The 27745-nt window shown below is 43.4% G+C and overlaps 1 protein-coding gene across 4 annotated transcripts in view; it reads right to left on the bottom strand.

The window, feature by feature from the left end:
• Positions 1-27745, bottom strand: part of PAX3 (paired box 3) — a 72931-nt gene that overhangs the window by 23710 nt on the left and 21476 nt on the right. For 2 of the 4 annotated variants that reach the window (XM_086754383.1, XM_086754384.1), the window contains exon 5: positions 879-1084. In XM_086754383.1, the coding sequence (XP_086610509.1) occupies positions 879-1084 (206 nt within the window). The remainder of the gene's footprint in view (positions 1-878; positions 1085-27745) is intronic. The other 2 variants (XM_086754385.1, XM_086754386.1) reach the window with 1 other exon arrangement.

Raw genomic sequence — 27745 nt, 5'->3', positions numbered from 1 at the left:
GTAGCGACAGAGCAGCAGAGGATTCTGCCGCGGTACTAAACATTTCCCAGGACTCGCTTCTATGCTGCGAAACGGAGTAAGTCCTAGTCTGAACCTGAACTCTGGTGTACAGTTTACTCCAGAATTATTTGGCTGCTATTTGCCCATTTTTGGACATCTGAAAATCCGAGTTCATGTTCTGGGTTTGGTTGTTGGTTGTTTTTTTTTTGTTTAATTTAAATCAACTCCATGATTTACTCCTCCAGCACATTAGCTGCGTTTAGACAATCCAGATCTACATGAAGTTGTGAAGATCTAACAGTTATTCAAGGGTTTATTTTCTTTTGAGTTAAACTGACAGTGGGGAAAAGAGAGATATTACAAGGTTTAAATCAAGTCAACTGCAAAAGCTAACCTAAAAGTAAACTGTAGGTACTGCACCAGTTACCCTGCTCACTTGCAAGGCTCTATAGACACGTTGTCCTTTCTAAAATGTTTTTCTCTCCTCTGTTAATGCCTGAAAGACCCAAACAACACCAGATGAAATCAGTTAAATAACTATAAACTGGCACAGCAGCTGACCTGATTATATGCAGAGTGCTGTCAAATGCGTAAAACAAACTGGGATAACAGACCTTCTCCAGAGGCTCAGTATTGTAATTCATGGTAGGTATGGAACAATGACTGGGGAAAACACAAAACTTTGTTCAAAGCACTTGTTGCCTTAAACAGCTGGAAAACCAACGTCCATGCACAGACACAAAAACCCTTAGGGCTTTAAACAATGTAGCTTCACATTTTCCTTCTACCTCAGGGTAGGATCACATGAGAATGTAAAAGGACCCGATCTGCTACCAGAAAAGGAAATTCCTTTTCTTAGGCAGCTTTTAAATACATACCTGGACACGAGCCTCCGTGAGCTTGGCCCTTTGCGCAAGTTCTTCCCGGGTATAAATATCAGGGTAATGTGTCCTCTCAAAAGCTCTTTCCAGCTCTTCCAGTTGCTCTGCCGTGAAGGTTGTCCTGCTGCGACGCTGCTTTCTTTTTAAAGGTAGATCTGGTTCCGAATCAATGTCGGAGCCTTCATCAGACTGGGGTGCTGATGCTCAAAAAAGAAAAAAAAATGAAAGACAAAAATTAGCTTTAATTCAGGAAAAAAAAGGCAAAATATTGGATCAATCAATTATATCCTCTTATATGGAAAAGCTGCATTTTCCCCATGACTCAGAACTGAGTTGGCAAACCTCAAATAAAGCAAAAAAAGTGAGAAACAAATAATGAAAACCTTTTTGCTGGAATGGTTATGGAAGCGATTACAAAGAGAGAGAGCTACTGGAGAAATTAATTCTCATACACAATCAAATCTTTACTTCATGCCACGTGTATTATTTGTCCTAGGCTCTGAACAGAATTTTATACATTTGTGTTAGGGTATCTCAGCACACTTAAATATCCTGCTCACCTGCAACTTACCTGCCTGTCTTAGGATCACCTAACATAACCTTGGGGTAGGCCAGACAAGGGTTAATATTAAAAGGAAAAAAAAAAAAACTGAGATGCACCTTGCACACAGAAGTCCTGTAAGAACAGCTCAGAGCAATAGTTTGACTTGACTCTTCCAGCGGCTAAAGCAAGGAGGTTCCAGCATACATGATGACCAGAGCTGCCATACAGGGACCGCACGCTTCCTCTGCCCAAGTTTCATCATTATTCCTCCTAACCTTGTGAGCTTTTCCAGCATGGAGCACAGCTACACGCAGACGTGCTGGTGCTCAGCCTTCAGGGAACAGTCCAGGACGTGACCGCAAAAGAGCCAGGACCAAACATCCCTCTCACCATGCCCCGAGTCGGCGCTTAAGGAAAGTCTCCAAGAAACAGACTATGTACAGCATCTCCGTGACCCAGGAAGGGGCTACCAGCTCTTGTAAACTCTTACTGGGTTTCATGGACATGGAGAGAGTGAGATCACACGCTCACGGTCAGGCAGCTTCTGGCACGGCTACTTGTTTCCCCCGTGCTCCCTAGCAAGCGAGTTGCAGTGAGCTCCAGCCTCAGCTGAACCCACAGCTATAGCTGTGAAGGCCTCTTCCAGTACCTGACCACATCCTCTTTCTCCAACGGTCATAAACCCAGAGAGAAGACTTCCAAAGCCAGTATTCCCTTGCATCAGCTGCTGTCCCGGCGACCAGCATTCCCTCTTGCCTGAGTCTTCAGGAGAAACCACCTAAAGAGGGCAGACACTCCCCAGCGATGCTGGAAGCGCGTGTTCCCTTGAAATACAAGCGTTGCTTCTATGACTTCAATAACGCCAAATAAATATTTTACATAGACATTGATTTAAAATAATCTTCTTAACGTGATTTATTTGGAAGTAATGGAGAACACAAAGCCAAAAAGAAATCACTGTTTCTCAAGCTCAAGCTAAACCCCCCCACCACGTTCATGTCTAGCTATCTTACATTTCCAATTTCACTCAAGCTGTTTGAACTAATAAATACACCTAATCTGTCTACTTAGTCTTACAGCATAAGAAAGACAAAGTGCCTCTTCAGACAATTCAGCTGAAGAGTTTATGAATTTCTGCATACAAAAACAAAAAGAACAATTACTGCTAGACCAGAGTCTCTTACGTGAAAGCTATCTTCATTGTCCAGACACCATCAGTATCTTGGACCCAACATACACAGGACATCAGGAGAAACTCCCTGACAGAGCTCAGCACCAATGTGCTGTGAAAACATCCAAGTCCCAGAGTCTCTTACTTGCATGGAAGTTTTGCCCCAAGTAAGACTGGATTACGCTGTTCTGGTTCCTGAGAATATTCTCCTCGAGAACAAAGGGGAATCAGCACAAACATCCTATCCCAAACAGTTCAAGTTCTTTCCTTATTAAACAGGCATCCAGGGTGTCCCAAAAGGAGCAAAACACATTGTCTGAACTAGTGACAAATCCCAAATCTTCTCAGTTGGGGTCCTAAGCGACACCTGCGTTCCTCAGCAACTGCCCTCCAGGATGGCTCCATGCTGCTGTTCAAGAATAAAAAGAAACATGGGATGTTTAAAACAGAGTTTTCCTATGTTAGCCTTCCATACAAATCACCCACCTGAAGACAGACATAGCTGACAAGCTGGACTGGTGGAGGAGAGCACACCAGCCCATGCTGACATTCCAAAGTGAATTCCCTCACCAACTGGGTGGGAAGCATCAGGAGACCTAAAATGATCTTTCTAAAAATGTTTTATAAAGACTTAGCAAAAGCTGCTTTCCCCGCACCTTGCATTCATGAAGCAATGAGAACGCAGAACTGAAACGCTGACTGAATTTCATTTTAGCTTTACAATTCATTAAGCAGTACATGAAAGCACAAAGGTAAACCAGTCAGAAAAAACAGATGAAGTATCTAAGAGTCCAGGACAATATGTCTAATCAAGTGTAAGCATTTAGAGAGAAAGCAATAAGATTAAAATAAGGAGAAAATGTACATCAAATGAAATGGTTTTCATAACTGATTTAATCGGTCTCACCCTTCACCAGGCCTGGCTGCTATGTGCAGCTTTATTAAAAACACCGAGTTTCTTTGTCTTGTCTGATCTGCAATGTTAAAATCGGACAAATGTAATCTCAAACGACAGCTACGCGTCTGTACTACAAACTGACTGTACTACTTTTATTTCTTACAAAGTCTTAAATATTATTAGCTTCAAGGAAGTTTTTATTCTTATTTTTTCCCATTAAAATACCATTATTAGACTTTTATACAGGTGAGAAGCCAATGAGAGTATTGGCTAAGCACATAAATTGCACACCTCAGCCTTTAAAAAAGCTGCATTTATTTTATATATGCTCAACAGCCATGGCGTATTGCCCTTTTTGCCAAGCGGTATCTCACTAACAGATCCACCAGCTTCCACGACATAAAAGATTCTATCCAGCACAGGTAAACGTGGTCAGATTTTTGCTGGGTTATTTCTATCTCCATCACGTCTACAGACACACAAGATGCATATTGCTAACCTTAAAGTTAACCTGATGATCTTATTACTCCAACTCCTCAAGTTATAATTAGGAGAAAGGAGACGACTCACCACTGTCCTGGGAGATCCCCGGCATCACAGCTTCCCCCCGTTACTGCAGAGCTCAAAATGGGAGAGGCAGGCAAAAAGCACTACCAGTAGCTGAGCCATGAGGTTTAATTACAGAAAGAATTACAGAGTAATTATTTGTCACTTAACCCCAGTTATCACCACAACACGCAAAAAATCCCCGCCCATCATCGTAGGCATTCGGTCACCTGGAGCTCTGCAACCCTCCCTTTTCCAAACCAGAAACAGACACGTGAGGCTAAAAATCAAACACCACCACACACAAGAGGTCATTCTATGGGCTGTTCTTCCTCTCAGCAGGAAAGTTCATTTGAATAATTAAATAACAAAACCGGGACAACCATGTAAAACCCACACATTCCAGCTGCAGCAGAGCACACCTGACAGGCAGGCAGTGAGGTTATCTTTCTGCGACCTGCGAAGGCATGACTTCTCTGGCAATCTTTAAATAAAATATTTTAAATAAAATATTACACGGCATCTTCCTCTAGGCGTAACAGCCTGGGGTCTTCCCTAGATAAATTCTGTCTAGCCATGGATCTCGCTAAATTAAGACCAAAAAAACCAACCCAATATACCCAAGGCCAGGGAGGGTTCTGGTGGCGGTTTATTTGTGAGCCGCCCTCCCTGGATCTTCTCATTTCTTCATTTATACGAGATTAATTTCACAGGTTCTCCCCTTCCTGCTCCACCTCTACTTTTTAAAGCTGAGACAGGACATCCCCGGGAGGCGGTGGGTACCGGGGGCTGCTGATGGCTGCCCGAAACCCGCAGGCCTTCGCGCACGCAGTGACCTCCCTCGTGTTCGCTCGGGTGCAGGCGAGGAGGCGTGCAGCGGGGCCGGCTCCCCCCACACAAACCCCCACTAAATGACAAATGACACCCTCTTTGTGATCTTCGGGATTTTTGTTGACTTATTTGGGAGGCTTTTGTTGGGTCCTAAGAAACGGCCTGTGGCTGAGGCCCATTCGGCCGATTTCCACGCTCCATCTGTGGTATCCATCAGCAGGGCCTTCAGCCCGCATTCAGGGCCCTGACACCTGCCTGGCAGGATGTGGGAGGCACAAAGGAGGCGAAGGGGGGCGGTGGGCCGGGACGGGGGCCGGGGAGGGCAGTCAGGGCGAGGGGATGCACGGCAGGGGTTAATCCAGGCCGTACCCCCTTCCCCAAACCCCAGCACCTGGAGGGTCCCCTCCATGACTGCCAGAGGTAAGGGGGCTCAAACGCCATCCCGCCATCCAATTGTGGATGAAATGAGGAGGAAAGGGAGAGAGAGACGGGAAAACTGCGAGGGCCGGGAGCAGGGGAGGTGGCCGGCAGCGCGTTCCCGCCCGGATCCCTGTTTGCATTGGGGCAGGCTTTCAGCAGCTGGCGTTTCCAACAGTCGACGGACTAAAAACACGTCAGGCGTCCTTTTCTTTCCTCAAAGTAAAGTCTGCAGGAAAATAAACCGGCGTCTTTATTTCCTACTAACAGCCCCCCTTTCTCCTCCCCTCTGAGTGGTCCCCGTTTAGGGCCAGGCTCATATTTGCATGTAAAATATAACGAAGACTCGGGAGCCATCCCACTACCTCCTTGGCAGCGCGTTGGCCTCTTCATTTTGCTGTCTTTGCCTGCGGAAACGTGACGCCAGGCTCCCCCTCTCCGAAAACCTCACCGTCACAGCACGGAGCTGTTAAAAAGCAAACACGCCCTGCCAGGTCTGCGCTAATCAAAACAGGACAAATAAACTCTGACACTCAACAACTCCCCGAGTGCCCGCAGCCCCGGGTGGAAATGACGGATTAGTTATGAATATGGCAGGCAGCGGGGTCGAGCTCGGGGGGCCTGGAGTCACCCCGCAGCCACCTGTGAGCTGTTTTAAGATGCCACGACCGAACGTCATGTTTATCTACAATAAAGCACGCTCCCACGACTAGAAGAACACCCCTAAATTTTGGGTTGCGGTGCTCCCTCCAAAGCACTTTTGGCAAGTTTATCAGGAGTCAGAGCTGTAATTTTATCCAATTGTTAGGTCATAGCCTAAAATTTGTTAGCAGCTGGACTCCTCTGAGAGAAAAAGGAAAAGTAAATCTCTAGAAACATAAAGAACAAAAACAGCTATGAAATATTTCTCAGTGGGGTTAAGATAAAACACACTAATGCTGCTACATGCTCCTATTTCCCTGCTAAAAGTGAAAATTTAGGATCAGCAAATATACAAGAAAATTCTCAGTCTCGCCAGAAAGCAACAGAACACCTGGGTACGATGTTAAATACTCACAAGTGGTAAAAATCGCTTTTAACCCTTTTTCCTGGCTTTTTGACAATGATGTATCAAAACTCAAGAAATGAAACCAAAAAGCAAAGCCTCTGTTCCAGACACGAGTATCGCTCATCTAGCGAGGATTAAGTCACACTTCAATCACTCCTCTGAAAACCGCGGCTATTCGCAAAGGGCATACTTACAAAAATATCGTAAATGGCTTTTTTTTAAACTGCACAGGCGCTTTACAAAAGTCTGAAGCGAGAGAAACGGGAAGAAAATCTGGTGCTGTTTAAGTAAATTGATTAATAAGAGTAATTAATTGGTTACTGGAAGCGGAAAAGAGCAGCCCCATCTCCTGTGAGTTCTAGGCTGGAAAGTCAGCGCAGAAAGGAAACAACCATCCCAACAGTGATCTTCTCGGGAGCAGTGGATGGTATTTTCATTACGTTTGGGCTGATTCACACAGAAAAATGCGCTTTGCACAGCGAAGTGCAAAGGAAAACAGTAGCTGCAGTAAAAGACAACGGCCAACAGCGACTTTTATTTACAATTACCAAGAGACAGGCTATTATTGACCATATGTGCCACAATCGCCCTCCTTATCATGGGCTGGCCATCGCGTCCATTGGGAGCTGTTAATGAACTGGGTAATTGAGCTGCTGACATGTGTTACCAAAACAAAACAATAGGAAGAAGAGACAAATGAACATTTTATTTGCCAATCGGAGTAGGTTCCGCTTTTCAGGGAGCGGTGCCTAAGTAAGTGGCTGAATACATAAACCAGTGCATTGAAGGCAAGCAGATGCATGCACAATAATGGTTAACTGACAGCCCACGGCCCATCTGTGCTTAACATTTTGTTAAAGAAATGACTTGACTTGCTAAAGAGACAAATCATACAGCTGCCCCGAGTGCTGCATTATGAGAGATAAATCATGAGCTAAACTGTTTCATGCTTAAAATGACAATGCATATTAACAGTTACGCGGGGACGTTTTGTCAGCACAGCTTGACGCGGTTATAACTTACAAAAAATGTGACAGCTCATAGCTATTCAACGATTTCAGCTTAGGAGAGAATGACAACACTGTGAAAACAATTTCACCGCACAAACAATAGACGATTCACAGGCTCTTCTTTTTCAAAATACGTTTAATTTTTTTTTGTGAATGATGAAATAATATGGAAAGGGGGGGAAAAAAAAAATGGCCAGTGCCTGTTCTGCACCATTAATCTGCTAGCATGTACTTCATTCAAAACCACAGAGCATCAAAAAGGAACACATTCCATTTTAAATATCAAAGACTGCATCGCCAGCACCAAGAATCAACGGCTAATTCTCAATTGTGCGTGAATGGATAAAGAATTTCTGGAGTGAAAGGAAGGAAAGAGGAAACTGCAAATACGACAACAAAAATCTCTTATTCCCCCACCTCCTCTTCCAAAAAGAGATTTGTTTTGTTGATACAAGTAACGTTGAAGTACTTAACAGCTCTGCATGCCAGCCTGATCCTGCTCTCAGTTACTGCCGTAACTTTGCACTGGGAATTATTATCGTTATTATTTTACGTGGTAAAGTAAATACAGAGGGACTGCAGTCAGCCCTCAGATCCTATTGCACAGGTAGGTACACATGGGGGTTAGAGCCCAGGAAACCTGCCCAAACTGGGGCAGGCAAACAGACCCCTCTCCTCCCGACTCGGTCACGCAGACCAGGGCAAGGCAGATTTACCTGAGTAACTGCGCTGCCTGGAACAAGAACAACAACAAAAAATGCTATTTGGTGAAGCTCGTGTAGCCTGCAGGACCGTTCTCTGTGGTTCCAGGGGCCGGTGCCCACAGAAGGGTAAGGCTGCGAACACAAGTGCTGTATTTAAGCTTTGCAACATCTTGTCTTAAAAGAACACTAGGAAAATTCACGGAAAAACTTCCAGAGGAATCAAAAAGCTAACAACTTTGTCTCCTAAATTTAGAAGAAAACTAAATACTCAAATCCCAATGAGGTTTGCTCTCAACAACCCTTAGGAAGCTGGTGTTTTAAGACAAAATAATAAATAGATTTTAATATAAAAGACAGGGAGACTTCAGAGGAAAGCAAAATCCCTCTTGCGCAAACCCCAGAACATACTCGGAAAGGACTGGCATCGTGTCTTCAAGCAGACGGAAGGGCCGATCAGTAACCAATTAAGACTGAAAACACTCAGTATCCTGGGAGACGGAATTTGTCAGCTGAGAAATTAAATAAAGCAAACGAAGGAGCCTCTGAGTAAATAATGAAACTGTATTAGCGGGTTAATAACGACAAATAATTGAGCTGTCAGCATTCTCTCGCTGTGTAGGCAGTGTGGATTCCTCAGAAGGAAATAAAAAAATATAAATAAGTTATATTTGGCTCAATCCTTTGCAACAGCATGCAAACCAAACTCCTGAAGTTATCTCTAAGCCGATCAAACTTACTGGGCACGCTACGACGGAAAAAGCTTAAAGCATTTTTCTAAAACAGCTCTGCATTGCTTCACTGTGTTCTGACCAACTCGTAGCATGGCTAAAACATTGCAGAAGGAAAAAAAAAAAAAGTTGTAGTACAGATGCTTAAGGTAAAAAAGTTTTGAGACATTTTCTAGCTCATTTAACTAGTTCTAGCACCTGAATTAATACATCCTTGATTCAAAACAGACAAACACCGACAGAGCAAGCTGTTAAGAGAAAGTTTCATCTCCGTGTCAAAGTTACAGCCCCCAAAGTCTCTACGAGAAATCAAGGCTATCATCTCCTTAAACCCACAGCTGCTGCAGGACCACCCCTCAAGCCACTTTTACCCACTGCAGAGCTGAACCGAGTTATATCATCATCTCTCTTTATCACTCTCAGGACTTGGGATTGCTAAAATACTTCCAGACTTTTAGGGGTTTTTTTTTAACAGAATATTGGATTTTGTCACAGAGTAATCTGTTCCCTCAAGAAATCACTTTACTTTACAGAAGATTGCTGGGTGAAAGAAAACAAAAAGCACTGACTTCCCCCCCCCCCCCAACTTTAGTCAATGAAAATGGTTAAATTCTTGACTAGGTATTTTTCTTGTGATTGATTTTTCCAATGCACTATCTACTCCTGCCCAGTGCCTCTTTTCCAGCCAAATCTGTCAGTAACTCAAGGTCACTCCCATCACAAATACAGAAGAATTGGGGTGCTGACCTCAAAATCCATCATCATCTGTCATGAGACCTGGTCATACCGGGTACCGAGCCCTCCAGCCCCGCTGGCCAAAGACAGCCTCTGCCCGTACGGTTGTTCCAGTATTTGGGATGAAAGGACCCTTTGCACCGTTACGATGGGAAGTCACACCTCTTCGTGTTACTTCCCAGGTTTTTCATTTCCAGCTCCTGCAAGGCATTTTCTATTTTTTTCAGGCAGACATCAAACCAACTGAAATCTGGGCGATTAGAAAAGGAGCTCCACACACACACAGTGCTATAAAGAGATTCCCACTGTGACTTGCCAATAATGCAGCAAGGTATCCAGCTTGCCCTCTATTCAAAATAAACACGGGGAGCTTAATTTCCAAAGAAAACCCACCATTTTTCAGACCAGTAAGGAAAGCAGAACAAAGCCCAACATCAGCCGACCTCAGAGCAGCCAAGAGAAGGGACCGACACGCCGCAGCACCTTTACGGCACGGAAAAGGTGTCCAGCTGGGAGTCACCCTCGATCCATTCTCTACGTCGCAGACATAAGCAGTTCCTACACGTTTGCTCTCAGTTACTACTTGTCGACAGATTGCTGACAAATGCTCTTGAAAATCTACCAGAACCACGGTAGAACGCTTAATGGTCGAGGCATCCAAAATTATTTGACTAAACATACACACGCTTACGTCTTCCGCTTTGAAACCTCTACAGACATTAACAATAAATTTATAACTGCTCTCTGAGTTATCAGCAGCCCCCAAAACTGAAAAAGTAACTCTGTGCCAAATTTTGTGAGATAAACACACTGGCTTTTCTTAACTACTCCTCCATACACGTAGACAGAAGCGCAGGATGCCTGCTGGTATATCCTGTAGGCTTTGCTTGGACATGAACATTACAAAATGTATTTAGATTCTGGTTTATTTTTCTCCCCCTGCCACAATATTATTTATTTTGAAACAGTATTTGCTCAGGAACCAGACCGAAATAAAGTCTGATGTCAAGCTACTTTATATAACTCTGATATTCGATTTAAAACAAGGAGAAATGAGGGTTTTCAAGAGTTTGAGGGGGTTTCTCCCTTCTTTTTTTGTGCGTGTGAGGAGGGAATGTGGCAGGCAGCGTTGTTCAGCAGTTGGGTTTTTTTTAAATTGTCAGTAATTACAACTACAGAGTTTTATTTGCTACTAAGTATGCTGTCCATTTCCCAGCTTTCTCTGCCACAGTGCAAAGTACTGGAATGTAAGACCATAGAACCACAGAATGGTTTGGGTTGGAAGGGACCTTCAAAGCCCATCCAGTCCAACCCCCCTGCCAGGAGCAGGGACATCTCCAACCAGATCAGGTTGCTCAGAGCCTCATCCAGCCTGGCCTTGAACGTTTCCAGGGATGGGGCATCCACAGATTTTCCGCTAATTTTTTAGGTAAGTCTTTAAATAAACAAAAATATTGGTTTTGTTTTAAAAAAAAAAACAAATCCAACACTTGCTTGACCTCTCTTACATGTCAAGCAAATGACATGATCATCTAAAGAGAATATCCAAGTCACATAGAAGGTACAAAACCACACACAATCACTCATTCCTTGCCATTCCCAATGGAAGAGACACTGAAGAATCCAGTTCTTCACCCCAAATATTAAATGCAAATCTCATCATTCCAGTGCTCTCTGGATCAAGCCTCTAGACCAGGATGTAGCCCTCAATCACTCACAGCTATCAGGAATTTCCACACACAGAAGACACAAGGTTGATAGCCTCTCATTTCATTCTTTTTTCCCAGATGGGAACTCAATGAAAGTATTTTTTGGAGCATGAAGAGGCGTTCATCGTTAGATGATCTCACACAGACTTAAGATCAATGGTTTCATTAAAGCTGACGGTTTTACCCTCCAGAAACAGCCCAAATTCTCTAAGATAACAGTCAAAGTGGTCCCAAACAGATTCATAATGTTTAAAACTAGGGGAAAAAAACCAAAACCAACCCAAAATGCAAACATATGAATTAAGAAAAACTGTTAAAATGCCTACTTTCTTAGCTCGAATCTTTGATCTCTATAAACCAGCTATCTTAAATTGTTAGGTTGTAGGGTTAATTGAGAGTGTCTATTTAAGGGTCTCTTTGTTGTCCTCAATATTATGGGGGGGATCCTGGGGAAAGCTTTATGTCAGCTATAAGAATTCTGGGTCCTGCTTCATCTTGCCTTCCCACGTTATGGCACCACTGACCCGAGTCCCTGTTCGTTCCACACGTGCATGACGGACAGCACCACAGCCTGCGAGGGCTCGCACGTGTGATGCTGGGTGCCCAGGAATGCTGCAAGCAAGAGTCCTAACAGCTCCATGGTGGAACTGTTCCATAAGTGGAAATAAAAGTAGGTTTTGTTTCTAATTTCTCCTGCAGTCCTCCTAATACTGCACCACATTCAGAAGCAACAGGGTTTCGTGAAAGCAGACTCTTCACAGCTCCAGGGCTCTTAGCATTTGCCTACCACCGTATGAAACCGTAACAGATCCTAAAATAAGAGCTTGGGTTTGGCTGCGTGAGAGCCCTATCTCGTCTCGGAAGTCCAGTCTGAAATAGAAATACTCCTGTGATGAGGACTGGAAGAAGTGTGACCGCTAAGACACAGCCCTGCGCAAGCAAGCAGTACGAATTTTGGTGGGCTTTTCGAGGAAGTTGAGAAAAGTATTCAACATCCACTGCATTTCAGCAAAAATTACCCACTTATTTTTTATTTGACAGCAAATTTTAAAAATGTTAGTTTTTGCCTCAACTCACAACCTGTGGATTGTGAGAGGCGATTGTCTGCTTTGGGTCAAATCCTGCTGAGAGCCACGTCAAAGTGTTCAATAAAGATTAGGAAGTCAAAACGTGGCCCGCAACCCAGCCGGACAGAGCCCATCCCGACGATAGGGCCTGACAGATGCCCCAGATGCGTACGGGGGACGCTGCCAGAATGAACTCTGCACAATAGCAGGGAGACAGAAAAGAAGAAAAGCTGCATGCTCCCAGCCAGCCTCCTGTGTCTGCAAAGGAAAACAGAGATCAACTGAGAAATGAGCTCTTTGCGGCTTTTCTAAGCGGCTTCCTTTTTATTGTTAGAGAAGCAGGGTAAGGAGATCCAGAGTGCCAGGTTTAACGCTGCCCAAGGGCTCAGCAAACCACAGAAACAAGTGCAAGAGAGCCACCCTGCGAGGATCATGTTTGTGGACTTTTTACCTTCATCTACTGTTGGCCAAGGAATCAGCGTTTCCCTGGTAGCACGTCATGTTGTGCCTTTGGGCTCACAGCAGAAGCCTAGAACCTTCGTTGTCATGATGGACATCAAATTAAAAAGGAATAAACAGAGAGGCTTCACTGCTGCGACAGCTTACCAACATTCCTGCTGCAGTTCGGGTGTCGGTGGGCTGAGACCACTGCTCATCGTACAGCTCAAGAGTCTCAAACTCCGCTTTAAAGTCTAAACGAGTCCGGTGCGCTGCCATACGCTTACACCGTTGGGTCCTTTCACAGGGACACCTCAAGCTCCGTGCCGGTACGGCTCCCAGCACAGTGGCAGTCCATGAGCAGGGCTCCTGTTCACCACAGCCATGCAAATAACAAGCGACTGAGCAACACGTGGTCTGGAAACGTTTCCGATGCTTTCAGTGACAATCACCTTATTCAGACACTCTAGACTTTCCAGATCATGCTCTGAGGGCAGTTACCAAATAATACCACACAAACAAACTTTGACCCAGGCTGTGCTCTGGTCAACATTCCCTTAATTCTAGCATATATATATATATATATATAAAAGGATTAAACAATAACTGCAGTGGATAATTTCACAGTGAATGCTCAGCCTGCAATCTTCAAAGAAGAGCGTTCATCTGTCATTAAAATCTGTAACAGGCAGGCTGTTCTGCTAAGGTAGCAGAATTTGTATTGCTAAAAATCCTCGCGCTGTTTTGAAAGTCTCCTTCAAACACCAGAATTGTTTTGTAAAATTCAAAACATCCCAACTTTTTTTTTTTTTTTTTTTCAATTTGCTCAGGGAAAAAAAAAGGTTGCAAAAGTGTTTCAATCAAAACAATCTCATTCAAGATTCCATGGTCACCTTTGTCTTGCTTTCCCAATCCTGCATCACTCTGAATCCTTCCTGTATTGCTCTATAGAAAACAAATAATCAGTACAAGTACCGTTGAGATTTTTTGATCAGGATCTAAACCAAGAAAAAAAATTAAAAGTAAGATCTGTGTGAGGAAGAGTCTAGACCATCTTCTGCCCAGCTCACAGCCAGTGGGACATTGTCGCCTCAGACCGCTCACCCATTTAACTAGAATGACAAAAACAAGCACCCTTCCCCGCCAGGAACATTATTGCAGCGGAGATTCAAATCCTCATTACAACCTGGGATCGTCAAGGTTCAGCAGAAGGTTTGTGATCTTTCTAAGCAAGCCTGGACTTTGTTTTAAATAAAAAATGGGCCTATTTATGGTTTTGCATCAAAGTCATGCGAAATGTGTGGTTTTGCATGGCTTCAATTAGAGACAAGCCCGAGGCACAAAAAGTTCAGATCCTGATCTGGATCTAGACCCGCCCAAAGCTGAGGGACGTTTAGACCGAGGCGCTTGGTCCTTGTCCATCTCCCATCCCAGCACGAAAACCAGGTGGGACTCACTTCCAGCAAAACTCCCTGGATTTTTGCAGCTTTTCCAGCTTGACAAGGCAGTGGAAGCAGGAGCATTCCTATGATTTCTGATGGGATCCGAAACCCGTAAGACACTGAGTCGCAGCAAGCGAAAGCCACGGCATCTTCCCAGCGCTCACAATTAAGCTTTAAGCCATAAGGAGAAAAGCAAATCCAAATTAACAGTCATATTGACAGTTTTATAGACCCCTGAGGGCTCTGCCTACATGCAAAGAAGACAGTGGGGCTTTTTTAAATTAAAGCGAATTAGCAATCAAGTTTCTAAGAAGGATTCATTTAATAAATTAAAGGGCAGAATTCAAAACAATTTCCAAAGTAATCCTTTGGCCATAAATCGTTCTCTGCACAGTGGAAAAATGGAACTCTGTCCTTCTGATGCTTGTCTTAATTGGCATTCCTTCTTTTTTTTTTCCTTTTTTAAAGTAATTGTTTAGTATTTTAGTGGGCACCATCTTGCAGTAAACTCATGTTGCCATTGGCTTCATTAGGAGCAAGATAAGCTCCTCGTTCTGTTCTGATAAATCCAAGGGCTTACTTGGTTCATTTTTCCAACAAGAATTAGGGAGAAAGAATTAGAAGTAAATTCGATCCTGCTGAGCCACTGAAGGAATGAGGATTCCCACCCTCTTCCTCAGCCTTCAAGTCCACCACCACACTGAACACACGTCTGACTTTCCGAATCTTGCACCCTCGTGCACAGCACGGCTTCGGGAGTCTGTTCCCATGACACGGGGTGAGCACTCGGCTCGTTGATTAGCAGAGCTCCGTCAGGACCAGATTCTAGTGCAAAGTATTTTACAGCACAGACATTCTCCCAAACAAAGTTAAAATCCATCTTGCAAGCTTTTTTGAGTGTTTACATCAAACTCAATGCAGCTGCCATTAAAGTGATGGCTCACAGACTCCTGCAACGCCGTTCCCTTTAATGTGATTTCCTACGGTAACGCACAACTCACGGGAAGGCCTTTGCACCTATTTAGGCACAGACGGACTTCCAAATTAGCTGCAGCGGGGCCATGACAGATTATACCGGCAAAGGCTGGGCCGCTCCGTCGGTTGGGTATGTTTCCAATTCACGTCATTTCATGCTTTCAGACCACGGTTGCAGCTTGGTGAGGAAGGGAATATTTGCCCTTCTCCTCGTTTCACGTTTCTCCCTACAAGCTTTCTCCAACCACCTCCCCCCATTCTACCATAGCAGAAAAACAAAATATTGTTTAAGTCTTTCACGAAAAAAAGGAAAAATGGAAAGAGAGAGGCAATGGTCTGTCTCTAGAGGGCGAGGCACTCATTCGGGATGCTTTGGAGGAGAGACCGACTGCACTGGACAGCCTCTGAGACCAGTAGCTCCTTCTCTACTTCCACTCTTCGACAGGTCCAATGAGTGCTTGAAAATAAATAGATCAAAAACCAACCAAACAAAAACCCATCAGTCCTCCACTGTCGCCCCCCAAGAAAGCCCCAAGCATCTGAACGAGGCTCTCCCACACTCCACGCAAGCGCCCTCACGCCCAACAGATGGTCATGACGCGGAGGAACTCAGAGGGGACCCAGAGATGCCCGGTCACAGCTGACCCCTCACGTCCTCTCCTTCAGGCAGGAAGCTGCCCTGCTCACAGCAGAGGGGACAGGAACCTTCTCCCCCTACCTACAACCTGGAATTCCAGCTGGACTCAGGAAATTTCTCCTAGCAAATGTGACGTGGGCCCAAGAAAAGTCTGTTTCGTCCAACTGCCAGGACCCGTCAGTAAGTATGTTTTGTTTAAAAAAAAGAAATTGGAACTTGCCTGTTACAGCTCAAGATTTTTCTTCTTATGACTTTCCCCATATACTTTACTAACACTAAATTCAGAAAGATTTACCAAAAGATTTAATTAAGAGGTTGGAACAATTCTGGTATAAATGCACTGAAGAGCAGCAAACACACTACTGGTTTCATGAGCACACCACGGTTTTCCATTACGCTAACTGGCGTCTCTGGAATTTAGGACTTTCCAGAGCACAACGTTATGTATTAAATGCACAATTCAGGGCTACAATATTCAGATCACACAAGTAAAAAAAAATCTAGCATATCATCTTTGTCACTTCTTGTCACATTGGTTCTCAGAAATACCCAATTATCATTGCACATTATATTTTAATCGCCATTCAATGCAATCGTAATCGGCTTTAGTGAATATTTATTATTCCTACAACTATGCTCTTCTCTTCCCCCAAAAAGCTGCACCCTTCAAACCAATCTCTCTAAAAAACCAGGCAAAGTGCCTCCTAAAGGCACCAGAATAACATTATTTAAAAGAACCCTATTCCCTTTTTTTTTTCTTTTCCTTGTTTCAATGGGGAGCGTCTTAGCGTGGAACTCAAACAAGTCAACACCGCGAAGCACAAAAGCTCGCAAGGATTTGCTGCAGCACGGACTCGTCAAAGCACGCAAGCAGCCTTTGTGTGCTCCGGCACAGCAGGAGAGTTCCTCCAGGTCCGAGCCACGGAGTGCCCCCAGCCGCGGCTGCCCTGGGCGCCGGGGTTCCCACACCCAAGGCGGTGGGAAGAGGAGAAAGCAGAGCTGTAGAAGTAGCGTTGTAAATGGGATGAACTGGTCAACACGCTTCTTAGGAAATGCGCGGCTTCCAGGAGGAATCACGTGGAAAGATTTACAATACCTCCACATCAAAGGCTCTGACATTGGCTATGCTGGTTCTTTCAAAAGAAAGCCGTGTCTGTCCCCTATAGCATCAGCTCCGCTGACTCAGGGAAGAGCGCAAAGGCATTGCTGAGAATCCTGTGTGTCCATACAAAAGTTTGGTTTAGCTTTTGATTTAATGAAAGAAAGAAAAAACCCAAATAAAATAATTTAAATTTTCTTGTCCCTCACTTTCCTTGTCCCCATTAAGGACGGATGCCTCAATTTAAGTCTCAGTCTTACAAAGTGTTCTGATAAATTATCAAGTTTCCCCAGCCAAATCTTCCTATTTCCATTTTCCCTTAACACCTTGCACAGCGGCAGCCTGAAGGATAACGCCTGCGAGAGGAGCGTGAATGGGTGACCCTCCGGTACACGCTGACCCAAAGATAAACTCTGACCCGACGTCAGCTAATAACACTTCTTCTTAAGATGCCTTGTTTCTTTTATGAACTACCGCCCGACTCCAGGATCCAGAAGCTGACACGCATTAATATACATCTCTGGGTGCCCTTTGACTTGGCCATCAAGACCCTTTGACCCCAGACTTGATTCCTAAACCCTGTCAATTGTTTGCAAGTGGAAAAACCTTATTTTCTAGCAATAATTAATTTTGGTCATGTTTTATTAAGCAATTCTCCTCTTCTAACTTGTTCTTGGTTGAATTTGGATATAATGGATGCTTATCTCATTTAGCAGTTTTCCAGATTACACAAAAAAAACCCCTAAAAATGCTCCTTTAGAGTTTAATCCTTTGTTTTCAAGCTTTGTAAAACTCCCAGTAACACTCAAGCGCCCCAACATTTCAAAAAAAAGCACCCTATTAACGATAGTATATTCTAAAAAGCCTCCTTTTGCCCACTGCTTTCCAGCCCTAGCTGTGTATTTCTGCAGCTTTTTTTAGATAACTTTACAGCAACGCTTCGGATGCGATCCCGCAGCTGTAAAAGCCAACGGCAAAACTTCCCTCGATTCCTGCATCCGCAGGATCCGGCCCCTTGGCGCCAGTTTCTAGCCAACGCTTGACATTTTTAGGCTTCTCCAAAGAAGAAATTGCTGTGTCTATGTAAAAAAAAAAAAAAGTAGATATATTTATATTTTAAATATATATACACATATATTCCTAGAGTTTGCGCCCTCTGTTTTAGCGGACACACATGAGAGCGAGGAGCTTGCAGCCAGCCCATCCCCACTGGCCAAGGCACGCTGCAGCTTCCCGGTACATTCCGGGATGGAAACTTCTAATTCCTAGAATCAAATTACATTATGGCAGGAATCGCTGCACTTCTGCCTGTTTTACATCAGGCCTGAGCGATCGCACAGAGAGAACGAAGGCTTTCCAGCGCTCAGATGATGTATCAAGTGTACGTCGCACACAGAGCATTACAGCAATCAGCGTCTGGGAAGGAACACCACCAAATAAAAGGCCTCCAGTCTCAAGAAGGGGTACTGGGACACAGCAAATGAGGGGTTTTAGCAAAACGAAGCAACTGGCCTTTATTTTTGTTCAGAAAATGCCGTACCGTCTCAGCAATTATGATGTTATATTCTTAGAGTTGCTCCGTTTTCTGGCTAAGCAAAAATATCTCCCAAAAGCTCTGAGAAAAGGCAGTTAAAAATTAAGTTTTGCATTTAAAAAAAAGTCAAATCCACACACCACCAACCAACACTCACTGAAGAAATCTAAGGGCAGAGACACATCCAGCAGTTGCACCAACCAGGAGAAGACAACGCAGAAGATGACCCATGTTCCCACACAAATGGGAACACGACTCCCATTCGAGGCAGTGGAAAAAGCCAGGAGAAGAATTTTGTGTTCCCGAGCATCCCACCGCTGCCCTACAGATTTCTGTAGGACTAAACCATGAGTAGACACAACTGCAGCAAAGAGAGCAGACTCGCTCCGAGCAAGGCACGTGCGGGCTGCACCCGTCCCGCTGACGTGCGCTGCAGCCAGGGCTCGCTCTGCCCGGGACCAAAGCTTACGGAAGAAGCCAAGCTCCCTGAAGCTCACGGGACTGAGATTGGGATTCTGTGGCAGGTACCTCAACTCTCCAGGTTTCCCCAGAACAGGGTGTTCAACACCAAGTTGCTTTTTCTATGTTCAAATAACAGATAAAAACAGGACTTTACAGGAATGTTTTCTGTTACCTTTTCCGGGCTCAGCTGATCCATCCAGCCATCCTTCCTTTGCTCCATGCACAGCATGAAGATTATTGCTTCCTTTTTCAGTCCTACGCTCCAAATTTTACATCAGCAGAGCCTATTGAACTGGTACACCACCCCACACCACGGTGAACAACACGCTAACCTTCCTCACTCTGGCAAATTCAGCCACTCCTAGACAGTTAGAACGGAGCACTTTGCACTTGCAGCAGAAAAAAAAAAGTTTAAATCACATTTAGAAAAAGCTGAAAATCAAAGGAGAAGAGTCAACGAAACCAGACCAGCTAGCGAACTACGCCAAAGAGGGTTTCCACTGCCAGGCATCCTGGTCCACGTCCAGCTGGCCACATGGGCAAGGCAGCTCGCAAGCCTTATCCTCACCGATTTTTAATATTAATAAAGTTTCTCCTGTAAGAAGTCTGGTCCAAACTCTTAAAACCAAAGAAAATGAACCAAGTAATGGATTTAACGCCAAGGGACTATAGATAAAGTCCTATGGACACCAGGAAGGATCCATACCAAATAAGAAAGAGGCCATTGGTTCTGTACAGTTATTCCAGCTGGAATTCTTAGACAGTGAAGTGTTCACATAGTGCCGTTTTTTCTATTAATATGTAGCTTTGAAACTATGCTATGCCTGACATACACAGGAATTCTTCTTCTGCTCCTTTAAAAAAAAAAAAAAAAAAATAGTGGCCACTATGAAAGAAAAGTTGGTATTTCTTCTTGTATGATGGCAGAACCCTTCCTACAAGCACAACCACACTGAATACTCTTTTAGGTTATTTGTTAGACTGAAGTTCAAAAGAGGGTGCAATGCAGCCAGGGAAAAAAAAAAAAAAAAAAAGTCCCTCTGGTTAAAATTTAGCATGCAAAATCTCAACAAAAGTGATTTTTGACTGTGCCAATGCTTTTGTTTTCTCAACAACAGCAAGAAAAAATGATTTCTTCTTTCTCCCCAGTAGTAAACCGTTACCAGCTGTTGATGGTGTATTTTTTTAACATGCCTTAAGTCACATTGTATGTTGTCCATTTCACGTGTAGAGCATCTTTTACTCCAAATTCTTTACCAATATTTATACCAATAAATCTTGCAATACAGCTTAGGGCTTATTAACGCAAGCGGGATCCAGCGAACAGCATCGTACTGGAGACTAAAGTTACTTCTACGCAAAGGTGATCGCAGCGTCGTGCTCAAACACCAACGCAAAGCCTTTCGGTACATTTTGTCCATATAAAGTAAGACACTCTTTCCATCTAAAACCCATTACGTGTTAAAAAAAAAAAAAAGAGAGATAAGTAATTAATTAATGTTGTAAAAATGCGTTTATTCCAAGATGGTTCTCACCACAACTTCCGTCCCTGTGTCTGTTATTACACAATTCTCGGCATCGACTGATCAAGACTGCAAATCCATTATTATCATTATTATCTCCTTGTTCCAATAATGGAGACAATTTAGCACAACTACGTAGAAAAATTCGGGAATCTTTTCTTATGTCAGGACCTTAAAATATGTCTGTTTACGGGCGCCTCCATTTGTGCAAATAAAATAGTGTCTTTATTTTGCATGTGTAAATTCAGGCCAGTGGAAAATTAAGCCCCGTGGGGGTAATTTAGCCAACAATACAAAGAAAATGGCGAGGCAAATCTGAAATTTTGTCCTTAATTTACCCTGTCAGGGCAAAATAAGGCAGGAATCTCCTCCCATGTGTGCTACAACTCTTAGATACAACAGCACATGTTAAAGCAAGGAGAGTTGCAGCCTCAGCTCTTAATCTCACTGTTTATTGTGGTTTCAGGCCTGACCCTTAACATTATGTGTGGTTTAAAACTGTATTTGGAGGCAAGAGAGCGAAAGCTACTCTCCTAGCTCGGCAAACGCGTTTGTTCCAGAGGAAACCATGCGTGCCTTCGCTCGCTCCGTATGCAAACCCGGACGGGATTTCTCAACACGCCAAGGCTCACATTCTCCACCTCAGGTTAATCGCCAAGGGTTTTGTTTTTTTTTTTTTGTGTTGGTTTTCCACTAGCAGCTTGCCTACAATCCCCCGACCCACCACTCTTTATGCATACACGTTGAATAACGATGAAGCTGCGAGTATTTATCACCTTTTCTGAGCAGTAAGCAGAAAGAAATACAATACCATTACTTCCAGCTACTGGCTTTCCCAAGATAATTAGATAACACAGTGGACTGAAGCCTTGGTTAGCCCAATGCTGTCCAAGTTAAGTGATTGACATGCCTCTGTCTGGCTGCTCTATTAACTGTTTCATTTTGTTGCTATTTGCAGTTTGCTCGGCTAATACTCCGAACAAATACAGACTGTTTCTTTAGCCCCTTTTTTCTCTTTGACCTTCTCCTGCCCATTTTCTTTGAGTCACTTCAAACTGCCTTGAAAAGGCCTGCTGAATGCGCGCAGTCCATCAGAGTCCCAGGTTCATCCCATTCCTTGCCCTGAATGCTTTACTTCAAAGATGGGCCGCATTCTTTAATTGCCCTTTGAATTAATATCAAAGGGTCACAATGCGAGTGCCAAAAGAGAAAGAGGCTTTAATGAAGCAAAGAGCTGCCATTCATTTGCAGATAAGCGCGTTTTTATGCCTGACTGGGCACCCTGGCTTAAACGCTTCGCCGAGGGGAGGCGGGGAGGGAGGGGGGGGTGGGCCAAGGGACTTCTACTTCAGCCCCGATGAGTTCAAACAAACAAGAGTAAACAAATAAAAAACAACACTAACATCCCGGCAGCAGAAAATTTAAGTTAAGATGGCTGCATGAGTCCAAAACCAACCAACACCCCGTTGTGTGAGTAAGGCCCTTAACCCTTCGCAAAGCGCTGGGGTTCAGCTCTGCCTCAGGCCCCTTGTCCCCCGTACCTTCCACAAAAAAAAAAACCTTTTGGGAGCTTTTCCCCCTTCGTCTGGCACCAAAGATGCAAAATGTTTCCAGAAGTATAAAAAAAAAACAACCCCCCCAAAAACAAACCAAAAAACCAGAAAAAAACAACCCACCACACCACATGCCCTATCTGACCTTGCAATAAGGAATAAAGGAAAAAAAAAAAAAAAAAAAAAAAAAAAATCAAGAAATCAGCCACTTAACTTTGCCTATTTTTTTCCCGAGACAGACAGAGCACATTCAGTGCTTCACATTTTAACGTCTGTGAATAACAACATCTCTGCTTCAATTATTCCTTGATTCACATTTTGCTCATGCATTCCATACAGTGTTAAAAACGTGCTAGTGTTCAGCTTTCTTAATTGCCTACAGGTCTCCGGTATTTTGGTTTAAATTTTCAATTTCAGTACCGGGGGATTTTGTTTGGTTGACTGGCTGGTTTTGCTTATTTGAAACCTGTGAAGCTGCACTAAGAAAACTTGCTCAGCTTCTTAATCCTACCTGAGGAGTCCTCTGTCTTCTCTTTAAAATACCAAGAATATAAAAATTAAAGCGAGGAGCTTTAATGTATATTGTAATGCAATTACAGCCACAAGGCAAATATACAGAAACAAGTTCACAGGTGTCCTCTTTACAAATTCTGACTTATTATTTATCGACTCAGGCTTCTCTTTGCACAGAAATAATAACTTACTTAACAAATATGAGGTTGGTTTATTGCAGTAGAGTTCTCCCCCCGTGAAAGAGGATTAGCTATACTCCTAGCAGCGTAGAAGTGCCTTATGAGTGCATTCCCATCAGGAACTGTGCCGCTATCTCGCACAACTGGGAAGGTGGCAGGGGTACAAACAGCCCGGAGAAACCCAGACCGCATTTTTAGCCCCGCTTCCTCCAAAAGAATTTCTCATTAATATTGCATACACTTAAACCTAACCCTGTGTGCAACCTGTCAAAAGACTTTCCCTTCCTGACGCTTCCTGTGATTTTTTTCCCCTTTTTTTTAACCCCTCTGCCGCTACCCCGCTCAGCAAGAGCGCTCATCACCCCTTCCCTGGCTCTGAATCGTTATTACTCACCGGAACGTGAAGAACTTTGACCTTAAACATCCAGCTGGAAACGCGGTCCTGACAAACACTGGAAAAGCATCTCGCGTTTGTGAAGCGGAGGGAAGAAGCACAGCAATGAAAATCGTGCGAGAGAAGAACCGAAAGGCGGGAGGAGAGACAGAAGCGGCTTGGAAGTTTCGGTGCCAACACCAGCGTAGCCAAATTGCATCTTTTTCAAAATATAAAGCCATATGTCAAGCAGCTTGCTAGGAAACTGCTCAATTACACTGCCTTACGTTAATGGTACTACTGAAACTTGGCGGTTTTTTGAGCTAGCCTGATTTGTGAACCTCCTTTAACGCTAGGCAAGACCCTAGAAACTCTGGATCAACACTGAGATTTATTTCGGGAAACATCGAACCCCACCAAGGCTATACCATTCTTCTAACACCTGGTGCTCTTCTGTTTCACAAGCGTTACATTTTCTCACACATTTTTCCAAAATATTAGCTAATTTTCCTTATATTTTCCATGTCTCAGATTATTAATTTCACTCTCCTTCAAATATTTGCAGACAGTTCTGTATATTAGGCTAGGTGATACTATTAACTGGTAATGAAAGACATCCTGCCCCAGTAGAATTCCTCCAGAAACCAACCACAGCTCAGGGCATGAAGGAAAAATTGAGGGGCAGGTCAAGCCGCTCGGTTTGTTAGCTTCACAAGCAAGAGGTGAGGCTCAGGTACAGACACCAGAGCCCCCAAGCTGGCGCAGCCCCAGCATCACCACCACGAAGGTTCTCACGGCCATCCACAGCCACCACACCACCACTACAAGAGCCAAGACTCTTTGTTTTGACCCATGTCAGATCAAAACTAACGCAAGTCAAACACATCTACCCACACGCTCATTGCCAGAGTTATTACATTACTGAATAATCACCCAACGCGTGGACCATCCTCTCTTGACTAGCAGCACAACGGCGTTCACGGTTTGTACAGATCATCTTTGACGCAAATCGCTCTTACTCATTAGCGCACAGTCTAGAAACACAGCAAAGTGTCACAATTATAATCCCTGACTATACCGTACACATCGCACGCGCAAAGCTCGATCTGGAGTTACAGCACAGGGACCCAACAAGGATGGCTAGGCTTCCTATCTGGAACGTGCTAAGAATCAACCTAATAAATAAAACAAATAGCTTGGATGCTTTCCATCTTCTCTATTTAAGTAACATTGCTTTACTCTTATACATTTAAAAAAACCCCACAACACTAAACCAGAAAAAAGTGGATTTCCCTATTATATTGGCTCCTCATTTTGTCTGATCTGTCACTCCAGCTCCTCTCAGTAAATAAAACACATTTCACGTTACAGGAATAACTGCTCTAGACTAGCCTAATCTATGGGCAAACCAGAAAAATACCAGTCAAGCCAGCTTACACATTCCCTACCATAAAAATGGTGAAATGGCTGTATTTTACCAACCATAGGATCTCTTTATTATTGTGATTATCATTACTGAATTACCGAGAACCACCGTAACATTTAAAACATAAGCAAATGGATGTCTCAATGTTTTATATTACATGAATTATTTATTGATATCAAGCAAACCAGCACCACTCTCAGATACGAGCACTTCACACCTGAACACAACCATCGCTGCTCCCCTGTAATTAGTTAGCTGTCCATCCAGCGCTGCCTGGGCACGTGTGCTCCTGGACAATATTTCCCTGGAAGTTTTGAGACAAATAACACAAGACCCTTTCATGATAACTGGATTCAACTATTTTCTACTTTTGGACATCTTTTCAATGTTATTTCTGGTTTTGGTTGTCACCTAAATAGCTTAACCATCAGGCTTCAAGCTCTGATTATCCAGCTTTTTCTTTTATCTGCAACTTCAGTAGTAAATATTACACAAAGTCAGTCAATGCTGACAGTGGGGTTATGTAATTGTCGTTGTTACTAAACAAAACAAGGAGAAATAGAATCCATATAATGAAAAAAAAGTATCAAAATACTTTAGTCCGTAAGAGTCACCATCTAATCTCATATTCTGGAAACTGAGTGAAAGCACCCAACTAAAACTTGGAAGAACAGTCCCAAACCCGACACAACCTGCTCTCTGCTTCCGAGAGCGATCTCCTGGCCATTTCCATGACTAATTGAAACCTAGATGTTAAACCTCTATCACACATTCCCTGAACCATGCTCGATTTAACGAAGAGTTCCCAATACAAACGGTATCGTTCGTCACCACCTTAAAGTTTGCAGGGACATCACATTCACGAGAGCGCCGTTCATGAGGTTTACGCAGAGCCTAATGCAGGTGGGAACGTCCTCATTCATCTCCAACCCAACCTCTACCTGCTGCTGGGAGATTTTATCAAAATCTTGAGGTCTTCACGCCTAGGAAGCTTCTGGGACAGAAGTTCAATGAAACTGGAGTTAAGTTAAACAGACAAATCAGCATCTGAGTTTCTAAAAAAAATTTTTAAAGAATAGTGAAGCTGAAAAGCAAATCAGATCTTTGAAAACACAAAAAAAAAATCTCAAAGTCAAGGTTGAGCTTCTAACAAAGCTGAAATCTAAGGGAAAAGACCTCAACTTAACCATGCTGTCAGCACTGAAGCTCCTCTGCAGCAGGAGAGCCGCTCTCCCAACCCTCTGGCTCTAACACAACAGGGTCCCTGAAATGCCAAAAGACTTCAGACACATTTTCCAAAGTCTCCCATATTGAATTTTATTTCATAAATTTCAGCCTTCCTATTTAATTTCCAGCCATTCCACAGTTGTCAAGAAGAGGATTTATTTGTGTGTGTGGGGAAAAAAAAAAATTTCCTCTTTTTTTCCCTACAAGTTTCATGGTACATCTGCTTAACCTTAAACCCAAATTAACAAAAGGGTTTGAGGATTTTTGGTCTGGAAACGTTCAGTGACAAACTTATCAAAAACCAAACACTTCAGAGAATAGGGGCTTCTAGTTTTCACACATACAATACAACCGTCCTCAAGGAAAATTAGAAGCCATAGGAGAGAATGAAAATGTGACCATATGTTAATTCTTTAATCTTAAAAGACCATTGCTGCGACCCCAAAGCACATGCCATGATGTAATCTACCCTACCCTCCGAGCCCAGAGGGCCCAATTCTACTCCCATTAAGCCAGCAAGAAACTGGTGTTGACGTCAATAGAAGCAGGCTGCTCCAGGATCAGGAGCTGAGGACGGCAAGAGTTTATTTGGTTTTGATCAAACCACCCATTCTGAATGGCAGAAAATATTTCATTGGTCACCGTCAAACAGAACATCACCATCATTCCAAGAGTTAGAGGAGAGGCAGGAGGGACTCACCCAAATTGCTGTTCTGCACTTACTAGCGCACAGCTCCCCAAAACACAGGCATTTTACGTGAGCCCCGCTTCCCCCTCGTCTTCGTCCCCAGTAGATGCCAAAATCTTGAGGCTGCTTTTCCTGATCCACCGTAAAGAACACGCAGCGATTGCTGTTCAAGCTAACAGGATTTAGAGAGGAAAACAAACAGGATCCAAAGAAAATCTCCAAACAGCTATCCCGATGAAGGTCTCAATGGAAAACATTTGTTATGAAGTAATAAGAATTTGCATAATTTTGGGGAATACTTTGTTTTCAAAGTAATTCTCTTCTTCACCTGCTTAGGACTTGACCATGTATGGCTTTAGTTAAGTTTTGTTGATGGCGGCTCATGTTTAACCAACTGTTTTTAATTTACAAATTAAACTTGTCAGAAGTAGAAATCCTTCCCTTGGAACCCTTCCAATATGTCAAGAATTAATTCTAATGAAAACGGCATTGCCTAAATGCAGGATGGCCAGTTACTTACTTTATTTACACAAAGTCCTTCTCAGTTTCTTTGATAAAAGCAGCTAAATCTTTTTCCTCTTTCATGTTTTGTCAGCACTTGATTCCTTTTGTCCCCTGGCTATTTGCCTAGCTGTGGACAATAAGGCAGGAAGAATAGAAGCAGATTGTTGGAATGGCCCTCAATAAACCTAATTATGACATGTTGACTGCACTCACCATGACATATTCAGGAGATCCAGGCTTATTCAATTACCCTTGCCAGGTTTCTCTTTCAGACCTAAAGTTATCCTTTGACTGTTTGTATTTCTGAACAGTATTCATGTTCATTGTGAAAGAAAATCCCCTGGACTTGGAGGGGTTTCTAAGTTGATGCTGTTATTGTAGCTAATTTTTATTAACTGAATGATAACATGATAAAGAAATAGACTTTTGTTATGTAATAAGAACAAATCAGTGTGTGCTTAAAGTTACACCTTTCTTTCCTTTTTTTTTTTTTCCACCCTTGCAGAAGACTGACAGCACCCACAACTTGAGTTAATAAACAAACCCGTTTTCTCCACCCGTATTTAAATTTCAATGACACGGAGTATAACCTCGCTGAAATTTTTTCGCAGTCTCAGAAATCTTCCTAAAGCAAAAACTATGCCCAAAAAATTCTTCCCACAAACCTCTCCATCCCCTGCAAGCAAGAGAGGTGCTCAGCGCTGTCAGCACCAAAGACCAGCTTTCCACCCGTACCTTCACGTCAACAGCCATTTCTTCATCATTTCAAACAGCGTAGACAAATTTTTTTTAAATAAAAGTCGAGTTGTACATTGGGGAGCCGTTTAGTCCACGGAACGACTGCGCAGGGACTGTGCCAAGGGTTTCTGCAAAGCCACTTCAG

The sequence above is a fragment of the Chlamydotis macqueenii genome, chromosome 9 (assembly GCF_036417535.1).
Source record: "Chlamydotis macqueenii isolate bChlMac1 chromosome 9, bChlMac1.mat, whole genome shotgun sequence".
NCBI lineage: Eukaryota > Metazoa > Chordata > Aves > Otidiformes > Otididae > Chlamydotis > Chlamydotis macqueenii.
Note: the sequence above shows the minus strand (reverse complement) of the source record. Positions and strands in the feature narration are given on the sequence as shown.